This window comes from Mixophyes fleayi, chromosome 2 (genome assembly GCF_038048845.1).
Source record: "Mixophyes fleayi isolate aMixFle1 chromosome 2, aMixFle1.hap1, whole genome shotgun sequence".
NCBI lineage: Eukaryota > Metazoa > Chordata > Amphibia > Anura > Limnodynastidae > Mixophyes > Mixophyes fleayi.
In genome coordinates, this window is record NC_134403.1 from 90,709,250 (window position 1) to 90,731,608 (window position 22,359).

Below are 22,359 nucleotides of genomic sequence, written 5' to 3' on the forward strand. Positions count from 1 at the left end.
TGTGAAACTACAAGCCCCAGCAAGTTCATCCAGCTGATAGGTTGCAGGCTATTCCAGGACTTGTAGTTTTACAACTCATGGAGAGACATAGACTGGCCTTGCCTGCTCTATCTAGAGAGAGAAGTAAAAAAAATAAAATAAAATAAGTGCCAAAAGAATTCCCTAGCTAGCCCCTCAAAACTAATAAGGGTAGACTAAAGCCATAGCGAATAAAATTGTTTTTTACTTGCACCATATGCGGTCTTGAAGTTAAAGTTCCTCGTTCCTGCAGGGGTTAAATTTAGAAAAGCAATACTTTAAGTTGGCCAACAAGTTTTTAAAATTCAGAATGTTATCTCTATTCACATTCTTTATTTTATTACATTAATCACTTTTAGTTTACGTTTGTAGTTTAATAATGGTGACTGTATAGAATTCCAGTTAAACAAAATACTATTTTCTGTATCTTCCACTTTGGGGGACACTGCTAACCTTGGGGTATCGAGGGCTTGTACTGGAGTAGGCAATACAGTCTCTAATTCCACCCCTTAAATGGTGTCCCCTCATTCGCTAGCAGGAAGGTGGCTTCAGTTACATCTATTAATACTGGAACTTCTGGCTCACTGTCTTTCTGGGATGTTTGAGTACATGGACTGGATAGTGAAGTCCACAAAGATGTCTTAATGATGGCTGTTCCTAAATGGATGGTTACTACACTTGTGCAATGCGGTGTCGCCTGCACTTATAGCACCCTTCCAACAATGTCTGAATCCTTCTACATGGTTCTGGTTCTCCAAATTGCTTTACTGTAATACTATATTTTACCAGAGCTAAAATTGAGGGAACAGTGAGGTTTCTGGGGAGGAAAACCACCTTTCTGACGCTAGCAATACCAATTAATAGATGGACATTATTAAAGAATGTCACTTGTGAGACATCCATTTTATAGGCTTAACTGATGTTTAATAATTTAGCTGATCAGTTCACTAGACACAAATTCCTATATTAGTTGGGTATCATTGATGGTGCTGGTCCTTCCAAATTGAGAAGACTGCATATTTGCTCGGCTGTCTCAATGGCTGGCTCCACGGAGTGCCGGTGACACGTCTGATTTGATTTATTGTGTTTAATATATTTGAAATAAAGGTTTTAGCTTGTATTGTTTGATTTACTCGCTCTTTAGCTACAAAGACATCTCACATTACAGTAGCATAGAATTTCGTGGATTACTTAACTTTTAAAGTAGCATCTTTTATAAAAACTTCTGTAACTGGAACATAAGGTTCAGGTACCGTTAAACTGCAATTTCAAATTCTTTGTTTCATTTTTACCAGCTGAGACTGTAGCTGCCTCTACTAATTCTGCACTGCCTCATGAAGACTCTGACAGCAATGAGACAAAAACGGAAAATCCAGGTTGGGAAAACTTGATGTCTACTTACGGTTGCTCTTTTTGACAAATATATATATATATAATAAATTTCAATTGTCCATATTTGCAGGTTGACATAAAGCATGCAATGTATAAACTTTTCTCTGGGTTCAATGTTTAAGTTAGCTGCTGTGTTTGGGATGCTTACACTGCCAAGTAGACAAATAAAAACAGTCATTCTTGTAATCTATGTCATATTGGATGTGAGGAATTAGACTATAAAAATAAAGACATTTAAAGCAAACCTCTTGCCAGGACCTCAAGCATTTTTCATCACGCTTAACTAATAGTGCAGGCCTGGTTAACCTGTGGATCTCCAGATGGGTGAAACCACAAGCCCCAACAGGGTTTGCCAGTAGTTAGCCAGCCAGTGACCTCCAAGGCATGCTGGGACTTGTAGTTTCAAAACTCCTGGAGAACCATAGGTTGACCAAACCAATAGAAGCGAGCTACCTTTTACACATAATACTGCTTTGTGGAACGGCAAAAACCTGCCCAGTAAGGAGCATATTCCGCTGGTTAAAGTGCCATCTCCTGTCTAAAGTGAGGAACCGTCCGTGCGTGTTTTTTTTTTTTTTTTTTTTGTTTTTTTTTTTACAATCCGCTATGTAGGAAAACGAGAAAATGCTGCTAGAGGACCTGGTGATGGGTTTGCTTTAACTGAGGTGGCATATAGGTAAAGTGGTTTAATTTAAAACATAATACACAGCACAGCAGCTTTTGAAAGTGACTAGACTGTGGCTAATGTACTCCCATGCTATTGGTGATTTATTGGGTACCTTGTCTCTGGTAGGTTGTTGAGATATTTTGTCAGCATGTGCAGAAATCTGATTTTGTTCGTTAGGAATCTAAAGGGGTTATTTGCTGCCATGATTCTTTAAACGTGGATTTCGGTTAGTCTCTCCTGCCTGTATTCCTGAGAAACGGGCATAGTTATTTACCTGCCCTCCCCTCCCTGCAGAGGATACGTCAGAGACAGAGGTCCTGAATGTTGCTGCTGCTGCTTCTCACACTGGAGCGAGAATTACGATGCCGCTGCCAGAGGGAGCCCTCGGCTCAGATCTGGATAAAATCTCCACGGAGGGTTGGTCTCTCACCCTTACCCTAAATTTCCTTTTTTTGTGCTGTGTTGGGTATGCAGTGGTGGATTATTCCTCTGCATCAGGTCTCTCTCTAACCCTTACATTGCTGCACTTCAACTGTTGCCCCTTTCCCACATGTTGCAATGTGATGTTGTATTGATCATTGCTATGTAGCAATACGTCCTTGTTTATGTCTGGTTGTGATGATCACATGAAGTGGCACGAAAGACACTCATGCCATATTGTCTGTTGCAGGAGTTGTTGTATTTCTTGTGTTTTTTTTGTTTTTTTTTCATTACTGATGACGAACACTTCATACATTTTTCAGTGTTCTTCTGTCTTGAGACTACCTTTGTGTCAGTCACCTTCTATCACATCACTAACTACAAGACTGCTCTCCATTTTTTCTTTCCATACATTTCTTTAATGCTCATCAGAAAAACTGGTGCCTTAAACAATTGCCTAAGACCTCTGCAAATAAAAAGACCATTCTATTTAAAACGCAAGTTACTTGATCTGTGGACTGTTCAACTAGCACTCCATGATTTGCTTGTAGCTCTTCATGGTTGCTTTTCTTGTTTCTGGCCTGGTCATCTCTGAAACTTTCCACTTACTGTACTGTATGGCAGAATTGTTTTTTCTCAACTGCAAACATAAACTTATACATGTGTCCCTTTTGACATAAATACTTGGAAAGCTTTAACTGAAATACTCCTCGCGACATTCACAAATACTCATGTAAAAGTTTCATGGATGTGTTGGAAATACAGATATATAGATCACTCACCTGAGGTATTCATTTTATTTATTAGGGTCTAGTGACTTTCAGTGCCTGTCTCCTGCTTGGCATTTTCACTGAAGTCGACTGCTTTTGATAAGTCTATGTAGTGTACATCTACTTTATCTGAATTTACCAATGTCTTTCGGTATATTATGTTGTGGTATATATAGATAGATATAGATATCTATATCTATCCAACGCAACTTTTTTTTTTTTTTTTTTTTGCTATATATTTCCATGCATTAGTAATTTTCTCAAGTTGTTTGTCATTGTGTTTAAACAGGACGTTTATAGCAGTATAAAATTGCATACATGACAGTATTACAGAAAATGGTATTGTCTCATGAAATGATTAAGTGATCTAAAAGAATCATGATGAGAAAAGTAAATTCGGCAAATATGAAGGAATATTTTTTGTATATTCCATGTTTAATGCAATGAACACTTGTAAGTGAGCCAGTCTGATACTCTTGAAGAGCCTTTTCCTCTGTAAAAGGTTTTGTTCTAGAGCAGATGGAGGCTACTTGCTCACAGCCTGTTGTACATATGCCCATAGTGTGTTGCACCTCCACCAGAATTTTAATGCCGTATAAATGGACCTCGCAATCATTAGATCACTATGAACACATCACTGATTTGTCACTCACTCACTTTCAATTCTAAATGTACAAAAAAATGCATCCAGGGTCCATTCGGCATTTCAAGTCCGTACTGTGTGTACTGGCTGAATTGCACTCATATTGATCTATGGATCATTGCTCACACACCACTAATTAATGTACAACTACGTACCAACCATATGGCTGGCTGCCTTGGCTTTCTTATTGGAGGATTTGGTTGTATGGTATGATTATATATATATATATATATATATATATATATATATATATATTTATTTTCTATTAACTGAAACTATAGAGCTCCCCTGCTCTTCCATCTACTTGGTGCAGTCTGGTCTTTTGGCGCCAAAGCAAGCCCGGGAACAGAGACATCTTGATAGGGACAAGCCCCAGGACGCTGCTGTGGGACTCCTCTTCTATATTTGGGCTGGTTTTCTTTTTATTACAATTTATACTATAATTCTGGCTAACTAGTGGGGCTACTAAAGTTAATATTATTGTGCTTTTACTTGCCAGATTATTTTGTTTACTTTAAAGTACAAGTACAAATTTTACTGTAGATTAGTTGGCTACTTGTGTTCTCTGTCTCACTCTGTCTAAACACTTTGCCTGGTGTCTTGGTGATTCTTTCCTTTACAGAATGTCAGATAAAGGGAAGGGGTCTGTGGCAAAATATTTTACCTGCTCTAAATGTAAAGTTAAATTACCATGTGGACAGAAGGACCACTTGGCCACTTTGCTCTTATTACGAAAGTGGGCCCCCCTCTTTGCAAACCCAGCAGACTTCAGCCCCTCTGTCAGAGGAACCAGCCTGGGTAGCTTCTCTGACAGTCAGTTTCCTTCCTAGTCCAGCTTCTCACTAAATCTACTTAGTTACTGACAAGCTCTGCAATTCTTCCTTCAGTATCAGAGAATGCTCTTACAGTTTCGGGGGTCCCTGCGGTGGCGGTTATTGAGGTCCAGGCCCCTGTCTCTACAGAGCCGACATGGTCCTCATCATTAATTACGGGTTTAGACAGGCTAAACCAGTTATTGAAATCTCCAAATTTGGGTCCTCCCAAAAGAAATCGGTTTACAGCCTCGAATCCCCTCCTGTCCAGATTCGGAGGGTTCATCAGATGAAGGGGACACAAATTTTGATCCTGACCAGGTTCAGATGTCTGACCCAGAGGAGGCCACTAGATATGAGGGCGTTGATAACTGTATTAGCGGTGAGGCAGGCCTCTGACCTCTCTGAGGTAGAGAATCCTAGCCCTATGGACAGGACTCTCTTTAAGAAGGCTAAAAAGATTTATTCGTTTTCCTCCTTCAGTAGAGCTGAGAGCTATTGCTGAGGGAGCCTGGAAACAACCTGATAAAAGGTTTTCCATTCCTAAGAGATTCTCCTCTTTATATCCATTACAGGAAGAGGATCTGTCTCGCTGGTAAGGAATCACTAAGGTGGATACTCTCGTAGCCCGCTTAGCTCGACACACTACCCTGCCGGTCTCGGGCACTGCAGTCCTGCAGGATCCCACTGACCGTAGAATTAAATCACAACTGAAGTCTATATTTGTGGCAGCGGGTTCTTCCTTTAGGCCCACTTTTACTTCAGCTTGGGTCGTTAGAGCCATGGAAGCTTGGGCAGAACTGCTGGCTGAGGGTTTGCAAATTCAGAATTGCAAATTCAGAATTGCTCCCCCTGGCTTTACATTTAAAAGAGGCATCTGGGTATCTTTACGAGGTGGCTCAGAATGCAGCTTCGGTTTCTTCCTCCATTCAAAATTCGACAATTTCTGCAAGAAGAACCTTATGGCTGAAATCCTGGGATGCGGATTCAGAATCTAAAAAATACTTGGAAACCCTTTCCTTTTCAGCATCAGGTTTGTTTGTGCCAGAGCTAGAAAGTATGATTTCACAGGCAACAGTTGGCAAGAGCGCCTTTTTGCCAGTGAGCACAGGCAGAGACCGCACCCCATGCTTCAGCTCCATTAGGCAGCCCTTTCGTGGGAGCTCATTTATCAGAGGTCAGTCATCCAGGGGCAGACAGTAGAATTCTAGAGGCCTCTCGGTCAGAGGTAGGTCCTCTTTCTCCAGTAGGCCTCCAAGACTCAGGAGAAGCCTACATCCTGACTGCCACTCTCCTTACCAGGAGGTAGCTATAGTGGGGGGGCACTTCTCTTTTTCAGGAGCAGTGGACAGCGTCCTCAAGATCCTTGGATTCGGGGCATTACGACAAGGGGGTACATCATAGAACTCCTGGTTCCTGCCCGCGTCTTCTTTGCAACCCCGCTACCCCGAGACCCAGAAATAAGACAGGCGATGCAGAATTGCGTTGCTTTGCTTCTTTCAGCAAAAGTCATTTGCAGGGCCCCAGTAGACCAAGAAAAGAAGGGCTTCTACTCAAACCTCTTTCTTGTCAGGAAGCCAGACGGATCTTTTCGTCACATCTTGAATTTAAAGAACCTAAATGTGCACCTAAGGGTGGACAAATTTTCGGATGGAGTCTCTCTGAGGTCGGTAATAAACGGCCTGGAAAGGAATCGGTTTATGGCTTCAATAGACCTAAAAGACGCATACCTACACGTTCCCATCTGGAGAAAACATCAGTCTCTCCTAAGATTCACTCTGGGGGCCTCCCACTATCCGTTTCGGCCTCTTCCCTTCGGCCTCTCCACGACTCCAAGGGTTTTTACAAAGATTATGTCGGTTATGGCAGCCTGTCTTCATTCCAGGAGAGTTCAGGTTATGCCTTATTTAGACGATCTTCTCATAAAATCCCCCTCAGTTGTTTGCTTACATCAACACTTGTCCCTCACAATCGCTTTTCTCGAGAGCCATGGCTGGTTAATAAACTTAAAGAAATCCCATATGGTTCCACGGCAGCGCATGATCTTCCTAGGACTCCTCATGGACACCAAGCAGCAGAAGGTGTTTCTGCCAGAAGAGATCAGGTCTGTACAGAAAATAACATCTCAGGTCTTGTCCTCTCCCAGCTCTTCAATGCACTTGTGCATGCGTCTCCTGGGGAAGATGGTGGCCTCCTTCGAGATGATCCCTTACGGTCGTGCTCATTCCCGGTGTTTTCAGTGGGACCTTTTATCAAAATGGTCGTGATCCCACCTACACCTGGATCGCCAAAGTCTCTGCATGCGAGAAATTCGCTTCAGTGGTGGCTGGTTCAGGATCATCTGTCGGTGGGCAGGTCCTTTGCTCCATGGTCATGGATCATAGTCGCCACAGACGCCAGCCTGAAAGGTTGGGGAGCCGTAGTTCTTCATCTCCTGCTCCAGGGCCTGTGGTCAGTCCGGGAGTCCTTCCTTTCCATCAACACGCTGGAGTTGATGGCCATCCTGTTGGACTTTCAGGAGGCCCGGACCCTTCTTTAGGGTCATCCAGTCAGGATCCAGTCTGACAATGCTACGGCTGTGGCATATGTCAACAGACAGGGAGGAACGAGAAGTGCAGCTGCAATGTGGGTATCGGCTCAGATATTCGCCTGCGCGGAACAAAACGTTCCAGCAATCTCGGCAGTGTTCATCCCAGGGATACAGAACTGGAAAGCCGATTATCTCAGTCACCATGCGATAATGCCAGGAGAATGGTCTCTCCATCTGGAAGTCTTTCAGTCTCTAGTTGAGAGGTGGGGTCTACCGGATCTGGATCTTATGGGCTCAAGGCACAACAGAAAGGTTCCCAGCTTTTGCGCAAGGGCAAGAGCCCCCTTGGCAATAGCCGTAGATGTCATGACAGTGTCATGGGTCTTCAGATTGGGTTATCTGTTTCCTCCAATTACCATGATTCCTCGAGTACTCAGACGAGTGAGCTAGGGAGGTCTGCCGGGAATACTGGTAGCATCTGCATGGCCGGGTCGAGTGTGGTACGCGGATATAATCTCTATGGCGGTAGGGCGAAAACTTTGTCTTCCGCAAAGACAGAATATTCTCCTTCAGGGTCCCTTTCATCACCAGTATTTATCTCGGCTGAATTTAACGACATGGCTGTTGAAGCCAGGCTCTGGAGGGCTAGGGGTTTCTCCTCTAGTGTAGTGAACACTCTGTTGTGAGCTTGTAAACCAGTTTCGGCTCGCATCTATCATAGAATTTAACGAGGATATATCAGATGGTGCGAAAATACATCTTGTCATACGTCCTCTTTTCGTCTTTCTCGACTGCTGGCTTTTCTTCAGGATGGAACCTAAGCAGGTCTCCGCCCTTTCAGTTTTCTTTCACCTGAAGTTAGCGGATATGCCAGACATCCAGACGTTTCTTCAGGGGGTCTCGCATATCCAGCCTCCTTACGCTCCACCTACTGCACCATGGGATCTTAACCTGGTTCTTCAGATGCTTACAGGGCCTCCCTTTTGAACCCTTACTTTCAGTGGATTTTAGGTTTCTGACTTGGAAAGTGGTTTTCCTTTTAGCTATTGCATCTGCTCGCAGAGTTTCAGAGTTGGGAGCTCTGTCCTGTCGAGAACTATATTTGGTGTTCCACGAGGACAGAGTGGTATTAAGAACTCTCCCTTCCTTTGTTCCGAAGGTAGTTTCGGCTTTTCATTTGAATCGGAAGATTGTGGTTCCGGTCTTTCGGACGGCTTCTCAATCTGATCAAGAGAATATGGAGTACCTAGATGGGGTTAGAGCTCTCCGTATTTATGTTTAAAAGAACTTCCCGATTCTCTTTGTCCTTTTCGATTCTCATAAGAGGCTGGCCAGCCTTTAAGCAGTCAGTTGTGAGATGGATTAAGGCAACTATTAGACAGGCTTACATCAGGGCTAACCCTCCTATGCCAGAGACTTATGGCCCATTCCACCTGGTCGGTGGGGGCATCTTGGGCAGCAAGAAATGGGGCTTCTGCGGACCAACTTTGCAGGGCAGCCACCTGCTCCTCTGTCCATACTTTTACTAAATTCTCTCACTTCAATGTGTTTGCATCTTCAGATGCAAATTTAGCCCGTAGTGCTATACAGGCCGGCTTTCAGAGCGGTCCCACCCTTTGGTGGACACTGCTACCATGGGGACGTTCTAAAGCAGCCCCCTGACTGGATGAAGGGGAAAAGAGGATTTTTGTACTTGCGTTAAATCCGTTTCTCTAAATCCGTCTGGGGGTCTCTGCGATCCCTCCCTGCTGCTTTTCTTCCGTGTGCTGTTGGTTGATTGGCCTTTTCTCCTTGGGGCTTTTTAATTAACAGAGTAAGAGGCAGGGGTCTCAGCCATTCCTAAAGTTAACTAGCTAGGTGCACACTCCTGTGCTCCCCGCCACAACCCCATGGTAACAGTGTCCCTCAGATGGAATCAGAGAAACTGATTTAGCGCAAGTACAAAAATCCTCTCTCTTTCAATACAAGCCAGTGCTTTTTATACAGTTTGGACACAGCCTCCAAGGGTAAGTCAGCCCACTTGAAGTCTGAGCTATTTTTAGAATGAGGATGTCATGTTTTTTACACAAACATGGATTTACATGCATTGCAAAGCCAACAATATTTACACTTCTCTATGAAATTCTACAAATGCCGTGATGTCCTGCATCTGGTTTTCAGATGGTGAAAATCTAGGAGCACTGACTCCTTCCTGCCTTCAATGTTGGACCTTCACACATCAAAAGATCTAATTGACATATGGGGCCTTTCTTCAGACAGTTCAGAATACACATTCCCACAGAAGGACACAAACACCAAACAATCCATTTCCCCACATCACAATACACAAGACTTCCACCCACAAAGGCTTATTGTATCAGATATATACCTTAAGAAATAATACATTTCCTCTAGAAAGGATAAAACATAAAAAACTAATTTGCTTCCCCAGGTCTCAGAAATTAAAGATTTCCCTTACCAAAATATACACAACATAAAAAATAAGTGCATGTTCAATTATATAAATAAGCGCCCTGCACTATTTCCTTTACATAAATTTATTATAAGTTATTTATAAGTGATAGTCATATATGGGGTTTCATTTTTAAATTGCTTTTGTTTACTGATACTGTTTTTCATTATTATTTATAGACTACTGTTAAATCTGCCCCTTTTCTTCAAAAAAAGAACTATACATTTATGTTTGGCTGTATAAATTAAAATCCATAAGCACACAGTGATTTTTATCAATATTACATTGCAGTTTTTTTCCTCCAAACCTATTATGGTGGTGGTATCCTCCTGCACATTGTAGGGCTAAATGTAAGGATTATTTCTTCCTTCTTAGTAGATGCAGAAACATTAAATGGCTGTCTAAAAATTGGTTCATTATGAAGAGGTTATATGTATCTTTTTGGCTTTTTTTGTTTTTTCTCACCCCGCTCTGTGGTCAAGATATGTATGTGCAATTGTTTGTTTCCTTTTTAAGTTTAAGTCCACCTTTCCTCTGTATTACTTTGTTGCTGTTGCTATATAGAATCAGTTTTACAACCTCTGACTGTGCTGCCATGTCTCTGACTCTTATGAAATGCAGAAATGCCCAAGATGGAGAGTACAGATATCCAGGAGCTGCTGAAGGATGTGCTTGGTACCAATGAACGGGAACAGCCTGTTGGTAGCTCCACTGGAAGAGTTGAGGGGCCCACAGCAACTGGATCAGTAACCCAGAGTCAGAGACCCTTTGTGCAAGGTATGACAATTCTGTGTCTTCATTCATTGGATGAAGAATATACTAATCTTGCATTATGGCAATTGTGAAGTCAACTTTAGAGAAGAGAAATTCTGGAAAAGATTGAGATACAAGTACTGTGGAGGAATTGCTAGAAAATAAACACTCTGGCTGCTGACAATCACTAGCAATACAATCTGTCCTATAAAGTATACAAGGATCAGATAATGTACCACCTACTATAAATAATATAGTGCACATGCTTTTATATATATCATGACACTTTTAGCTGGCTTAAAATATATGTAATGTGTTAAGTGTATATTTAATGCATTATAATGAACAAGTTATTTCATATTTAAGCTGCGGATGTGCCTGAATAGCCTGATTCTTCTGACCTCCTGAGTTGCACATTGTCGGAAACGGAAAAGAAGAATGCTGGAACTGATTTAATACATTGAATATCAGAATCTCCGTTTTATTAAAATAAAAAGGGCAACTTATATCACCTTGAGATTAACGGATATCAAATTCCAAAACGATCTAGTAAAAATTAGTTTTAATAGCAGATATAAATTGTGAGGAATTACGCTAGATCTACATTTAAACTAAGAGGTCCTAACTTCTTTGAAACTGTTTATATACACAAAGCTCTAGAGTCGCACAGCAATTTTAAAATCACTGTTTATTTAATTTGTCACTTATAGATTTCGCTGCTTTTTAATCGAAACATTTTACTGGGAAAACAAACAAGTTATGTTTTAATTAAACTTGTCTGGGTTGATGTGGTAACATGCAATATTTGCAAATTTGGACTGTACTGTGTACCAATGAAGATCCAGCATTCTTCTTTTTTCTTTTTCTTGTTGATGTTGACTATTGGCTGGTTGGTGGCAACTCTCTAATTTAAATTCAAGTATGTTATTCAGGTTACCTGGGATTAGAAAAATAGATATTATTCCAGAGAGCAAAACAGTACTTACCACTAGTGTGACTAATTTCTCTATGAGCTGCACAATGTGCAACATTTCCTAGTCTAGGGAGCTGTCTGGGGTATACGTTGTTGGATTCGAGGAATGTGCAATACTTGCACACTACCTTGTCAATGGATAAGCTCTACTCACATATTTTGCATTCGTTATTGAAAGTCTGTTGTATTTTCAGGTGTGTCCCTTGCTTCTAACCTTCAGTTGGAGCCCTTTTCTCAGTCTGGCTTTTTAGACACCAGGTATGTTCATTTGTCACTTGTTGACACCACTGTTTTTATATTTTTAAAAATTATCAATCTTGCATTATATAGATGTTTCTCCTAAGGCAATTTTAAACATTATTTCCCCAGAAATTTTACTACAAAAATGTTCCTGGCGTAAACTGTATTAACGTTACAATAAAATTAAATTGCGTTACTATTGTAGATTTGTAAGGCGCCACAGTGTTTTTATGTATGTCCTGTTTTCACTGCTGTACAAGGACATACAAGGCAGACAAAATAAATGCAGACATGAAAACAAACGGTATGCAGGACCCTGCTCATTAGAGAGCTTACATTCTAAGTGGAAGAGGGCACAGCTGAAACAAAAGGAGTGATTGTGGCTTAGAGTGGAGATTAGGACAGCTGTGAGGGTGTATTAGTGTGAATAGTATCATCAGGGATAAGGTAAGCTTCAAAAAAAGTGATGGGTTTTTAGAGAATGTCTAAAGATTTGAAGGCTGTGGGAAAGCCCGATTGGGCATGGTAAGGAATTCAATAAGTTAGGAGCAGCACAGGAGAAGTCTTGTAGTAGTCTTGTCTTGTAGAATTCGCGAGTGAGAGGTGGTTACCAAAGACTAGACAAGGTGCAGGTCAAAGGTAGATCTAAGAGGGCGGAAGGGAAATTACTTTGAGATTTGAGATGTATGAAGGGGGTGTTATTTTTGAGGGCTTTGTAGGTAAGGTTGAGTAATTTTGAATTTGATTCTGGAGGAAATAGGGAGCCAGTGTGGGGATTTGCAATGTGGTGCAGCAGATGTTGAGCGGTGAGAGAGGACAGTCTTGTAGCAGCATTTAGGATGGATTTAAGTTAGTCCAGTTCTGACACCCGCTACATGATTGGTCTAGTATGTGCTTTTGGCCACAGGATTTTTTTTTTCTCTAGGTAAAATTTAACTCACTGGATTTATTAGTCTGCAATACAGTTAGCTATATTGCATTGTAAGCTTGTTATAGCCTTTGTCTTTGAAACTGGTTCCATTTCAGCTTATGAGATTAAGTAGAGGTTTGTTTGTGAAACCGTTAATAAAATTTTAATGTAGAATTTAAGTATATTAAGATCATAGTTCATCATTTTACTATAAATCTATATTCTCTTTGTATAGGGACAGGAGTGGCTTGTTCAGTCCTGAACAGTGTGACACCGATGGCTCATGGACTACAGCGTCTACCCCTACTACCCCAACCACAGAGGGAGAAAATGATGGCCTGTCCTACAACCAGCGCAGCTTGCAACGCTGGGAAAAAGATGAAGAGTTGGGAGAGCTCTCTACAATTTCACCAGTCCTCTATGCAAATAAAAACTTCCCTAACTTAAAGAAGGACTACCCAGGTGAGAAATTGTAGATGGCTGTTATATACTGAAGGGCAACTGAAAATGTGTTCTCCATCCAAGTTTACAGCCTTATAGCAAATCGCCTCTTATTTTGCTACAATGTGGCTTGTTTTATTTTCTTCTAAGGGGGGAATTCAATTGGCCGCGTTACTTTTAACAGTAACGCGGCCTGCGCATTATTACTGTTATTATGGTAATGCGCGTAATTACCGTTATTACGGTAGTTCTAACGCTAGCTTTTTGCTCGCAGCTCCCTGAGCTGTGAGTTGAAAGCCGGGCTAAAACTACCTTAATAACGGTAATAGTTTTAGTGCGGCGGTACTTTGGGGGGAATTGAATTCCCCCCTAAGAGCGCTACTTAAATTAAGTTCTTTATGGTTAATCATATATTAGTACTGTTTCATTAATAAACAGTAAAGAAATTGTTTGGTGCTGAGTGTTGAGACTGTTATTCTCTAATCTTTCCTGCCATGTTAGATTGGTCCAGTCGGTGCAAGCAGATTATGAAATTGTGGAGGAAAGTACCCGCCCCAGACAAAGCTCCTTACTTGGTGAGTGTTAGGTGATCTCCAATATTTAATAAATATCTATGATCAAGTTTGTTTTATTAAGAAAACAAAAGCATCCCTATTTCTGCTTACTTTGACATTCCACGTTCTCTAATACCTAACTGACCTTGGGTAAATCAGACTGAGACTGCAACAGTTGCCTCTGTTTCCCTGAAACTGTAAACCTTTTGTTAAAGAGTGAAGTTCTATACATACTAGATGTAGCTGCTTACTGGGTTGAACTAGTACTCTGCCTATTCATTTTCAGGAAACTTATGTGCCTCAGTGATATTAATAGTTACTGCAGAATTAATAGGCTGCATTATTGTCATTCTCGTGAATATTGTTTGAGCCTCCACAATGGCTGCCTCCGCTGTGTAAATATGACATATACTTTTTAAAAGTCAGTTTTAATATGTGAACTTTTATTTGACCAACTTGTATATTTTTTTTGTTTTCTGTAGCAAAAGGCCAAAGATAATCGTGCAGCACATCGTATAAACAAGGTACAGAAGGTATGTGCATCAGAGATTCTTCTAGATAATATAAACAGACCACTGGGAATTTGTTTTATTATCTAGAGGTTCTCTCATTCATAGTGAAAACTTCTTTAAAGTATATCTTTCATGCAGTTTTCTAACATTTTTAGTACAGCTATGTAAAGAGCTAATTGTAATGTACAAATAATAACCAACATACCACTGCAAAAAATCTGCCCCTCCTGTATCATAAATGCCATGTGCATTTTTTTAAATTAGCTGCTGATGTAGATGGAAGTTCCTGATCTCATGTAATCTTTCAGAGTCAATGTCCTGCAAGCAGTGTAACAAAAATGTAAACACAAGTTTAGTTATGTGTTTTATATTTGTGTTCATTGTGCAGTTGACGGGTACTCTCTGTTTTTCCCACACGGAAAGATAAAGTTTTTACTGCAGTATTTATTGTAGTTCAAATATTACATTTGGACAGTAATTAATATGGTGCATTTTATTTGGGATTCATTATTTGTTTGTTTTATAATATATATTTTGTTTTGCATCTTAGTTAAATATTTACAGTATATTTATGAAACCTCATCTACCCCATATTTCTATTTCATCCTATCTGGGTTGACACTGCTACCATGGGTTGTATAAGGGGAGCTAGGAGTTGGCACTCAAACAGTTAATTATTTGTTTAACCTACAGACAGAATCCTCCTCTCTGAATCCCCTGCATCCACAGTGTAATCTGAGTGCCCAAGGAGTTAGGCTTACTCTGTGCTGCTTCAGCATTTTCTTGCAGAATTAGAGAAATTCTTTTTTTTTTTATTTCTTTTTTTACTTGAGATTAGGTGCAGCTGCAGCAGCTGCTTCTTACTGAGGCTGTGTTGGAAACCCATTTCCTCACAGGACTCCGGCTGCTGCATTGCCAGAGCATGGATGTCTCTGCTACTACAGATCACTATAGGAAGTGACAGAAGGTTGAGAGGCGCTGCTTGTTAGCGGAGAGCACTGTGACCCTGATACAGGCCACCATTTTTAGGATGGTTCCAAGCTCCCTGGTAATGAGAGAGAGGGAGACTTGGACCGCCCACTGTCATGGATGGGTTAAAGGGTGCTGCGGGCTTATATAAAAGCCAGCACATCTGCCAGAGACAGTAAGAGAAGTGGTACTGTTTGGCTGCTTGATAATAAGACAAGCACGTCATAACGGATATTGGGTGAACAATGAGCAGCATAAAGAGAGGTCACCCCTACAGAAAGTGTGTCCCTGAAAAGTACGGGGAAATTGCAGCTGCCTGTTATCAGCTGCTGGGATAAGCTATACATCTTCCATGCTTCTTTTCCTCATGCTGTGCAGAGTGTCCTTGGCCATGTATATAATATTTTAGAGATGTTTGTGCTGCTAGATTACAGGGGTTTATAAACTCTCTATACAGGTCACACACATACTGTATGCTAAGGTTACCTACGCAGAGTATACGCTAGGACTCTAAATGTATGTGTGTGTTTGTATTCTCCCCTGGACCTATTTCCGGGTGCTACACCTGGCTGTTTTTACTTGCCACTCGGCTTTTGGAGCTAAACAGTGTCCTGTTATAATCAAATAAACCATTGTTTCTCCTCTTGGAGCAGGCACTATGTGAGCACTACAGCCAGCACTGTGTGTTACACCACTGACCACCATTCTGAACAGTCCTGACAGGTGTGGACAATAACCTCCAACATTTTTCACTATTACTGCAAAGTATTACACTGCCCCCACCCGGCTGCTTTTTAATGCCACCTGGCTGCGTGTATTTACTACTTGTGAAGCTCAAGGGTTGCGAGATGCTGTTTGTGCTACTACCCAGGGACAAATCGGTATCCTCCTTTACTGCTCTATTCTGACATTTATATTGATTGTGTGACTGTTTCTTCCTGCTTGCATTTTACTTTCTTGGTAAAATCCAGGGGGTACCAAGGGTGACGGTCCACTGATCCGCCTGCGCAGTGAGGACATGACAGGTGGCTTGCTAATGCAGACGAGCAAGCCATTTGCCATTTCTCTGGACTGAAGCTGATGTGGGATGGCTTACAGAAAGGCCACCCCTACAGATATGGCTGTCAGTGGAATCTCCTAGGAGTGGGAAAAACAGCAGCTGCACGGATAGCAGAGACCTGACAAGCTATAAATTCCACATGCTTCTCATCTTCCTCATACTCAGAGGGTCCTTGGCCACCAAGGAGTGCTAAGTACCATTTTATTTATCTTGTGTTTTATCAGCCATATATGTGTGTATATATAAGATAAATTATGGTGGTGTAAATTTTTTTTATTTTAAAAATCCACCTATCATACTGTACCATAGGGTTGCTCACTGAAGTATACTCTATGGCTGTACTTATCTGTATCTCTAAATATATGTATATATGTAACTTCATGTAGATAAGTACATGTAGCCAATACTTTATTTCTCTGTCTTCCTTTGGGGGACACCGGGGACATTAGGGGTATAGAGTAGGGACCGGGGGAAAAGGCACTTTAACTTCTGATTACTAAGCCCTAGCTCCTCCCCCTCTATACCCCACTTTCTGCTAGCCTCAGTTTGGTTTAAGTGCCCGGCGAACGGGCTGCGTTTGGGCTGAGTAGCAGCCCAATTCTGTTTTTTATTAATCGGAGACTTGTGTCTCCAGGTCCTGACAGCCGGCGGCTCTTGGAGCCACGTAGGTAGCTGTCGGTAACTGCACGCTGTTTTCCCAGCCCGTTATTCTTCACGGCAATCTTCTAGAGGCCAGTCATCCGCTCCCAGGAGTGGTTTGCAGCGTGGGCGCCAGGCCTGGTCTGCTCGACGTCCAGCAGCGAAACCTGCAGATAAGCAATCTGCATGATGGGCATTTTGCTCCTCCGCTGTTGCCAGTGGTGGGAGCCAGTCTTCTCTTGTTCAGGGATCGGTGGTTTCAGTCTACCACCGATGACTGGGCTTGGTGTGTGGTGGATCGAGGATACAAGATCGATCTGGTCAGTCTTCCTCCTAGACTGTTATTTTCCACAGGTCTTCCCACTTGTCCACGAAAACAACTGGCTTTACGAGAAGCAATTCAATCACTCCTTTCTTTCAGAGTGATTATTCCGGTGCCACATTCTCAGAGGTTTGGGTTTTTATTCCAAACTTTTTCTTGTGCCAAAACCAGACTGCTCATTCAGACCAATTCTGTATCTGAAATCTTTGAACACCCAGGTCAGAGTGCCCAGGTTCAAGATGGAGTCTTTGCGCTCGTTCATTCACGGCATGTAACAAGGAAAATTTATAGTGGCTATAGACATCAAGGATGCCTATCTGGAAGGGTCATCGGTCCCTTTTGAGGTTTGATCAGAGCACTTCCAATTTCAGGCTCTTCCCTTTGGTCTGGCCACAGCCCCACGTATCTTCATCAAAATCATGGCTGCTCTGCTAAGGTCCAAGGGGATTACAATTATCCCTTACCTGAACGATATTCATTTAAAGGCAGATTCTCCAGAGTTGCTTCAGTCGCATATCCAAGTGAGAATCCAACCATGAGACTCTAGCGTCTGGATTACTAACTGCAAGAAGTTCAAGTTGATCCCATCCCAGCGGATGATCTTTTTGGGTCTTTTATTCTACACCTGACAACGACGGGTGTTCTTACCCCAGGACAAGATTCTAGCCTTGCAGAAGATGGTGAAATCTTTGGTGGCAAGGAGGCCTTCGATTCATTTTGCCATGAGAGTTCTGGGCAAGATGGTATCGACTTTCGAGGCAATCCAGTTTGCTCAGTTTAATGCACTGCAGTTCCAGTTGGAACTTCTGTCGCAAATTAAACAAATCCCATCTGAATCTGGCGGGTTAGGTATTTCGCCTTTCTCAGCTGACTCGTCTGTAGCTTTTTTGGTGGTTACAGAAACAGAATCTCGCCAGGGGACGCAAATTCTCAATTTGGAATTGTACTTTGATCACAACGGATGCCAACCTTCGAGATTGGGGGGCCATCTGTCTTCACGCTCGGTTTCAGGGTCTTCGGACACAAGAAATCCAAGCTTCCAATCAATGTCTTAGAATTGCGAGCAGTGTTTCATGCTCTTATGAGAACGCAACACTTGCTGCATGAAGGCCAGTGAAGATTCAGTCACACAATGCCACAGCAGTGGCATACCTCAATCATCAGTGCGGCACCAAGAGTCCCTTGGCCATGTGGGGAAGACACAAGATATTTCTGTTGACCGAGGTTCACATTCCGGCGCTCATTGCCATCTTTATTTCTGGAATAGAAAATTGGCAAGTAGATTTCCTAAGCAGGCAGACTTTGCATCCGGGCGAATGGTCCCTCCATCCGGATGTGTTTCGTCAGTTGGTGGAAGGTTGGGGTCAGCCGGATGTCTACATGATGGCATCCCTGTTGAACCACAAGGTTCATCCCCCTCTTCTGCTCCCGCGCAAGAGATCCTATGGCTGTCGTGGTAGACGCCACGTCTGTCCCTTGGAGGTGTCGCTTAGTGTGCCTTTTTCCACCGGTAGCCATGCTCCCAAGGGTGTTAAGAAAGGTAAAGAGAGAGGGTGCTCCAGTTCTACTAGTAGCACCGGATTGGCCGTGAAAGGGCCTGGTACATTGACGTGCTCTCCATGGCAGGAGCTCAGTTGTGGCGGTTGGCCGCTACTCCCAGACCTATTAACTCAAGGTCCCTTTAGTCATCTAGGTTTACAACGTCTGGCTTTAACGGCGTGGCTGTTGAAGCCATGATCCTAAGAGCTAAGGGTTTTTCTGAATGTGTGGTGCAAACCATACTTTGTGCTCGGAAACCAGCTTCTACAAAAATCTATCATCGAGTCTGAAAGACATATATTGGCTGGTGTGAAAAGGAATATCCTACTTTTTCTTTTCGCCTGGCCAGGTTACTTAGGTTCTTGCAGGACGGGTTGGATGCACGTTTGCGTCTTAGTTCTCTTAAGGGTCAGGTGTCGGCTCTTTCGGTCTTCTTTCAAAGACAACTTGCTGCCATACCTGATGTGCAAACTTTCATTCAGGGCGTACTCCATGTTCAACCTCCATATGTTCCTCCGGTACCTCCATGCGTTTTGAATTTGATGTTGAATGCTTTTACAGCATCCGCCTTTTCAACCTTTGAATACAGTGGAATTCTAATTTCTAACCTGGAAAACGGTTTTCCTTTTTGCCCATTTCTACGGCACGCAGAGTTTCAGAGCTAGCGGCTTTATCTTGCAAGTGTCCTCTTCTTGTTTTTCATGAAGACAGGGCAGTTCTTTGAACTAAGCCCTCTTTCCTTCCTAAGGTTGTGTCTAGATTTCATCTAAATGTCATTCCTGCCCTGACGGTTTCTACGTCTTCAGATAACAATAATTCTATTCGTTATCTAGATGTTGTCCGAGCATTGCGCATTTATGTAGAAAGGTCTCAGAAGGTGCGTAAGACTGAGGATCTTTTGATTCTCTATTATGCTAACAAAATAGGCTGGCCAGCTTCTGAAATGACTATTGCTAGGCGGATTACTTCTGTTATCTGTCAAGCTTATAGTGGGTCTGGAGAGCCTGTCCCAGATAATCTCCGGGCGCACTCTACAAGGTCTGTAAGTGCTTCCTGGGCAGCTCGCCATGGTTCCTCCAGTGAACAGCTGTGTAAAGCAGCCACATGGTCGTCTGTACATACATTCACTAAGTTTTACAAGTTTAATGTGTTTGCATCCAGGGATGCAAGTTTTGGAAGAAAGGTGCTTCGTGCCGTTTCTTCTGAGCGTTCCCTCCTGTGAGGCAGCTTTAGGATGTCCCCAATGTCCCCGGTGTTCCCCAAAGAAAGACAGAAAATTGGATTTTTATACTTGCGTAAAATCAGTTTCTCTTAGTCCATCGGGGGACACCAAGCGCCCACCCTTGATGCTCTGGTTTCTCCTACTGTTTGACATGTTGTCTTGTTGTTAAGAGAATGTTAAGTTTTATTCTCTTTTCTTGTTTTCTCTCCATCTCCGCTTTCTGTGGGCTTGGCTAAACATAAACTGAGGCTAGCAGGAAGTGGGGTATAGGGGGGAGGAGCTAGGACTTGGTAAACAGAAGTTAAAGTGCCTGTTCGCCTGGTCCCTACTCTATATCCCGAATGTCCCCGGCACCCCGTGGATTCCCCCTGGCCTATTACACTGGCCAGAGCTGCTGGGGTGGTGCTGGATGCTGGGTTCAAACCTCAGAAACAGCCAGGAACCGATTAGATTTTGGATCTAATCTGTAGGTCAGAGAAGTTTCCAAGCAGGTCTTTGAAGCAAGTGATGTTTATTTGCTCACCCTGGTTAAAAGTACCAGTGAGCAGGCAGGTCAGATGAAACGAGAACGATTTTCAATTCAAGACAGTGCTTTTTATACAGATTTGAACACAGCCTAACAGGGTAAGTCGGTCCCCTTGTGGTCTGAGCTATTTTTAGAATCCGGATGCAATTTGTTTACCCAAACATGTATTTACATGCACTGCAATGCTAACAATATTTACACTTCTCTGTGATATCCTAAAACTTGCAGTGATTTCCTGTATCTTATTTTGGACACAGGAAATCTAACAGCAGTCTAATTAAACCTTCCTTTTATTCAGGTGCTAGACCATCGCACATCAAAAGGTCTAATTAACATGGGTCCTTTCTTCAGACAGTCGCAGAATACTTATTCCCTAAGAAAGGTACAAAACCCCAAACAAGTGATTTCCCCACATCACGATACACAAGACTTCCTCCAGCAAGACTTATTGTATCAGATATATACCTCAGAAATCATGCATTTCCTCTAGCAAAGCTAAAACAAACGGATTTCTTCCCCATATCTCAGAAATTAAGATATCTTTTACCAACATACCCACAATATCAAAAATAAGTACATTTGCAATTATATAAATAAGCGCTCTGCGCGATTTCCTTTTAAATAAATTTATACCATAAGTGATCCAGTCACAGGGTTCTATTCCAATCTCTTCCTAGTCCCCAAACCAGATGGGTCCTTCCGTCCAATTCCGATCTTCAAGGCTCTAAATCTTCTCTTCGGCTGGACAAATTCCGCATGGAATCCATCAGATCAGTGATCAGCGTGTTGGAACAACTGGAGTTACTGGCATCCATCGAAGTTTGGGATGCCTATCTACACGTACCCATCGGGAAGACCATCAATCCCTATTCAGGTTCACGCTGGAGGACTCCCATTATCAGTCCCGGGCTCTTCCCTTTAGGCTCTCCACTGCTCTAAGGTGTTCACCAAGATCGTTGCCACAATGGCCGCACTGCTGCCCTCCCAAGAGGACAGCATAGTTTCTTATCTGGACGATCTGCTGATCAACGCAGATTTGGACAAACTACTGAGAGAACATCTCTTATACCATTAGAGTTCTGGAACAACATGGGTGGATAACAAATTTTCCAAAATCCAAACTCGCTCCTTGTCAGTGGATGATCTTCCTGGGTCTAATCTTGGATACCAGGTTGCAATAGATTATTCTTCCGGACACCAAAGTATGTTCTCTTCAGAGGTTTGTGCAAACGGTTCTATTCCTTCCTCAGCCTCCCATGCTAGTATGCATGAAGCTTCTGGACCAGGTGGTCTCCAGGTTCAAGACACTTCCCTTTGGGAGATTCCATTCACGCACCTTCATTGGGACCTGTTGAAGAAATGGATGGGCTCCACCATTCACTTGGGTTCCCAGTTGATCCAATTATCTCAGGAATCCTGTCTGTCCCTTCGCTGGTCACTGATGAAAGATCTTCTGTCCATAGGCAGTTTCTTTGCAACATGGTCTTGGACCATTTTCACAATGGACACAGGCCTCTTAGGTTGGGGTGCCTTGGTGTTACACTTGCACCTTCAAGGGACCTGGTTGCCTCGGGAAACCTTGCTTTCGATAAATGTCTTGGAATTGAAGGTCATGTTGCTAGCTCTGCAGGGGGCACAGCAAGTTCTGCAGGGTACACCAGTAAAACTTCAGTCCGACAATGCTGTGACATATGTAAATCGTGAGGGAGGCATGCAATTGGCGCTCAGATTCTGGCTTGGGTGGAAAAGTTATTGAAGCCAGTCTTTGGTGGGCAAAAGATTTATCCATCGGAGTAGTGGACACTATGTTGCGAGCTAGAAAGCTGGCTTCTGCCCGCATTTATCACAGAGTGGTGGCGTATCTACATCAGATGTGCGAGCGTCACTCTTACCACATAGGGGCTTTTCGACTCTCTATTCTCTTGGCATTTCTCCAAGATGGTTTGTCCGCCGGTCTTAGACTCTGAGTTACCGGAAGTGAAGACCTTTCTTGGG

General features: G+C 42.6%; 1 protein-coding gene across 2 annotated transcripts in view; it reads left to right on the forward strand.

Moving 5' to 3' along the window:
* Positions 1-22,359, forward strand: part of KMT2D (lysine methyltransferase 2D) — a 124,615-nt gene that overhangs the window by 52,067 nt on the left and 50,189 nt on the right. The window contains exons 24-30 of one of the 2 annotated variants that reach the window (XM_075199632.1): positions 1,314-1,394; positions 2,372-2,494; positions 10,326-10,481; positions 11,625-11,688; positions 12,816-13,042; positions 13,523-13,596; positions 14,058-14,108. In XM_075199632.1, coding sequence (XP_075055733.1) covers positions 1,314-1,394; positions 2,372-2,494; positions 10,326-10,481; positions 11,625-11,688; positions 12,816-13,042; positions 13,523-13,596; positions 14,058-14,108 — 776 coding nt within the window. The remainder of the gene's footprint in view (positions 1-1,313; positions 1,395-2,371; positions 2,495-10,325; positions 10,482-11,624; positions 11,689-12,815; positions 13,043-13,522; positions 13,597-14,057; positions 14,109-22,359) is intronic. The other variant, XM_075199633.1, reaches the window with a different exon arrangement.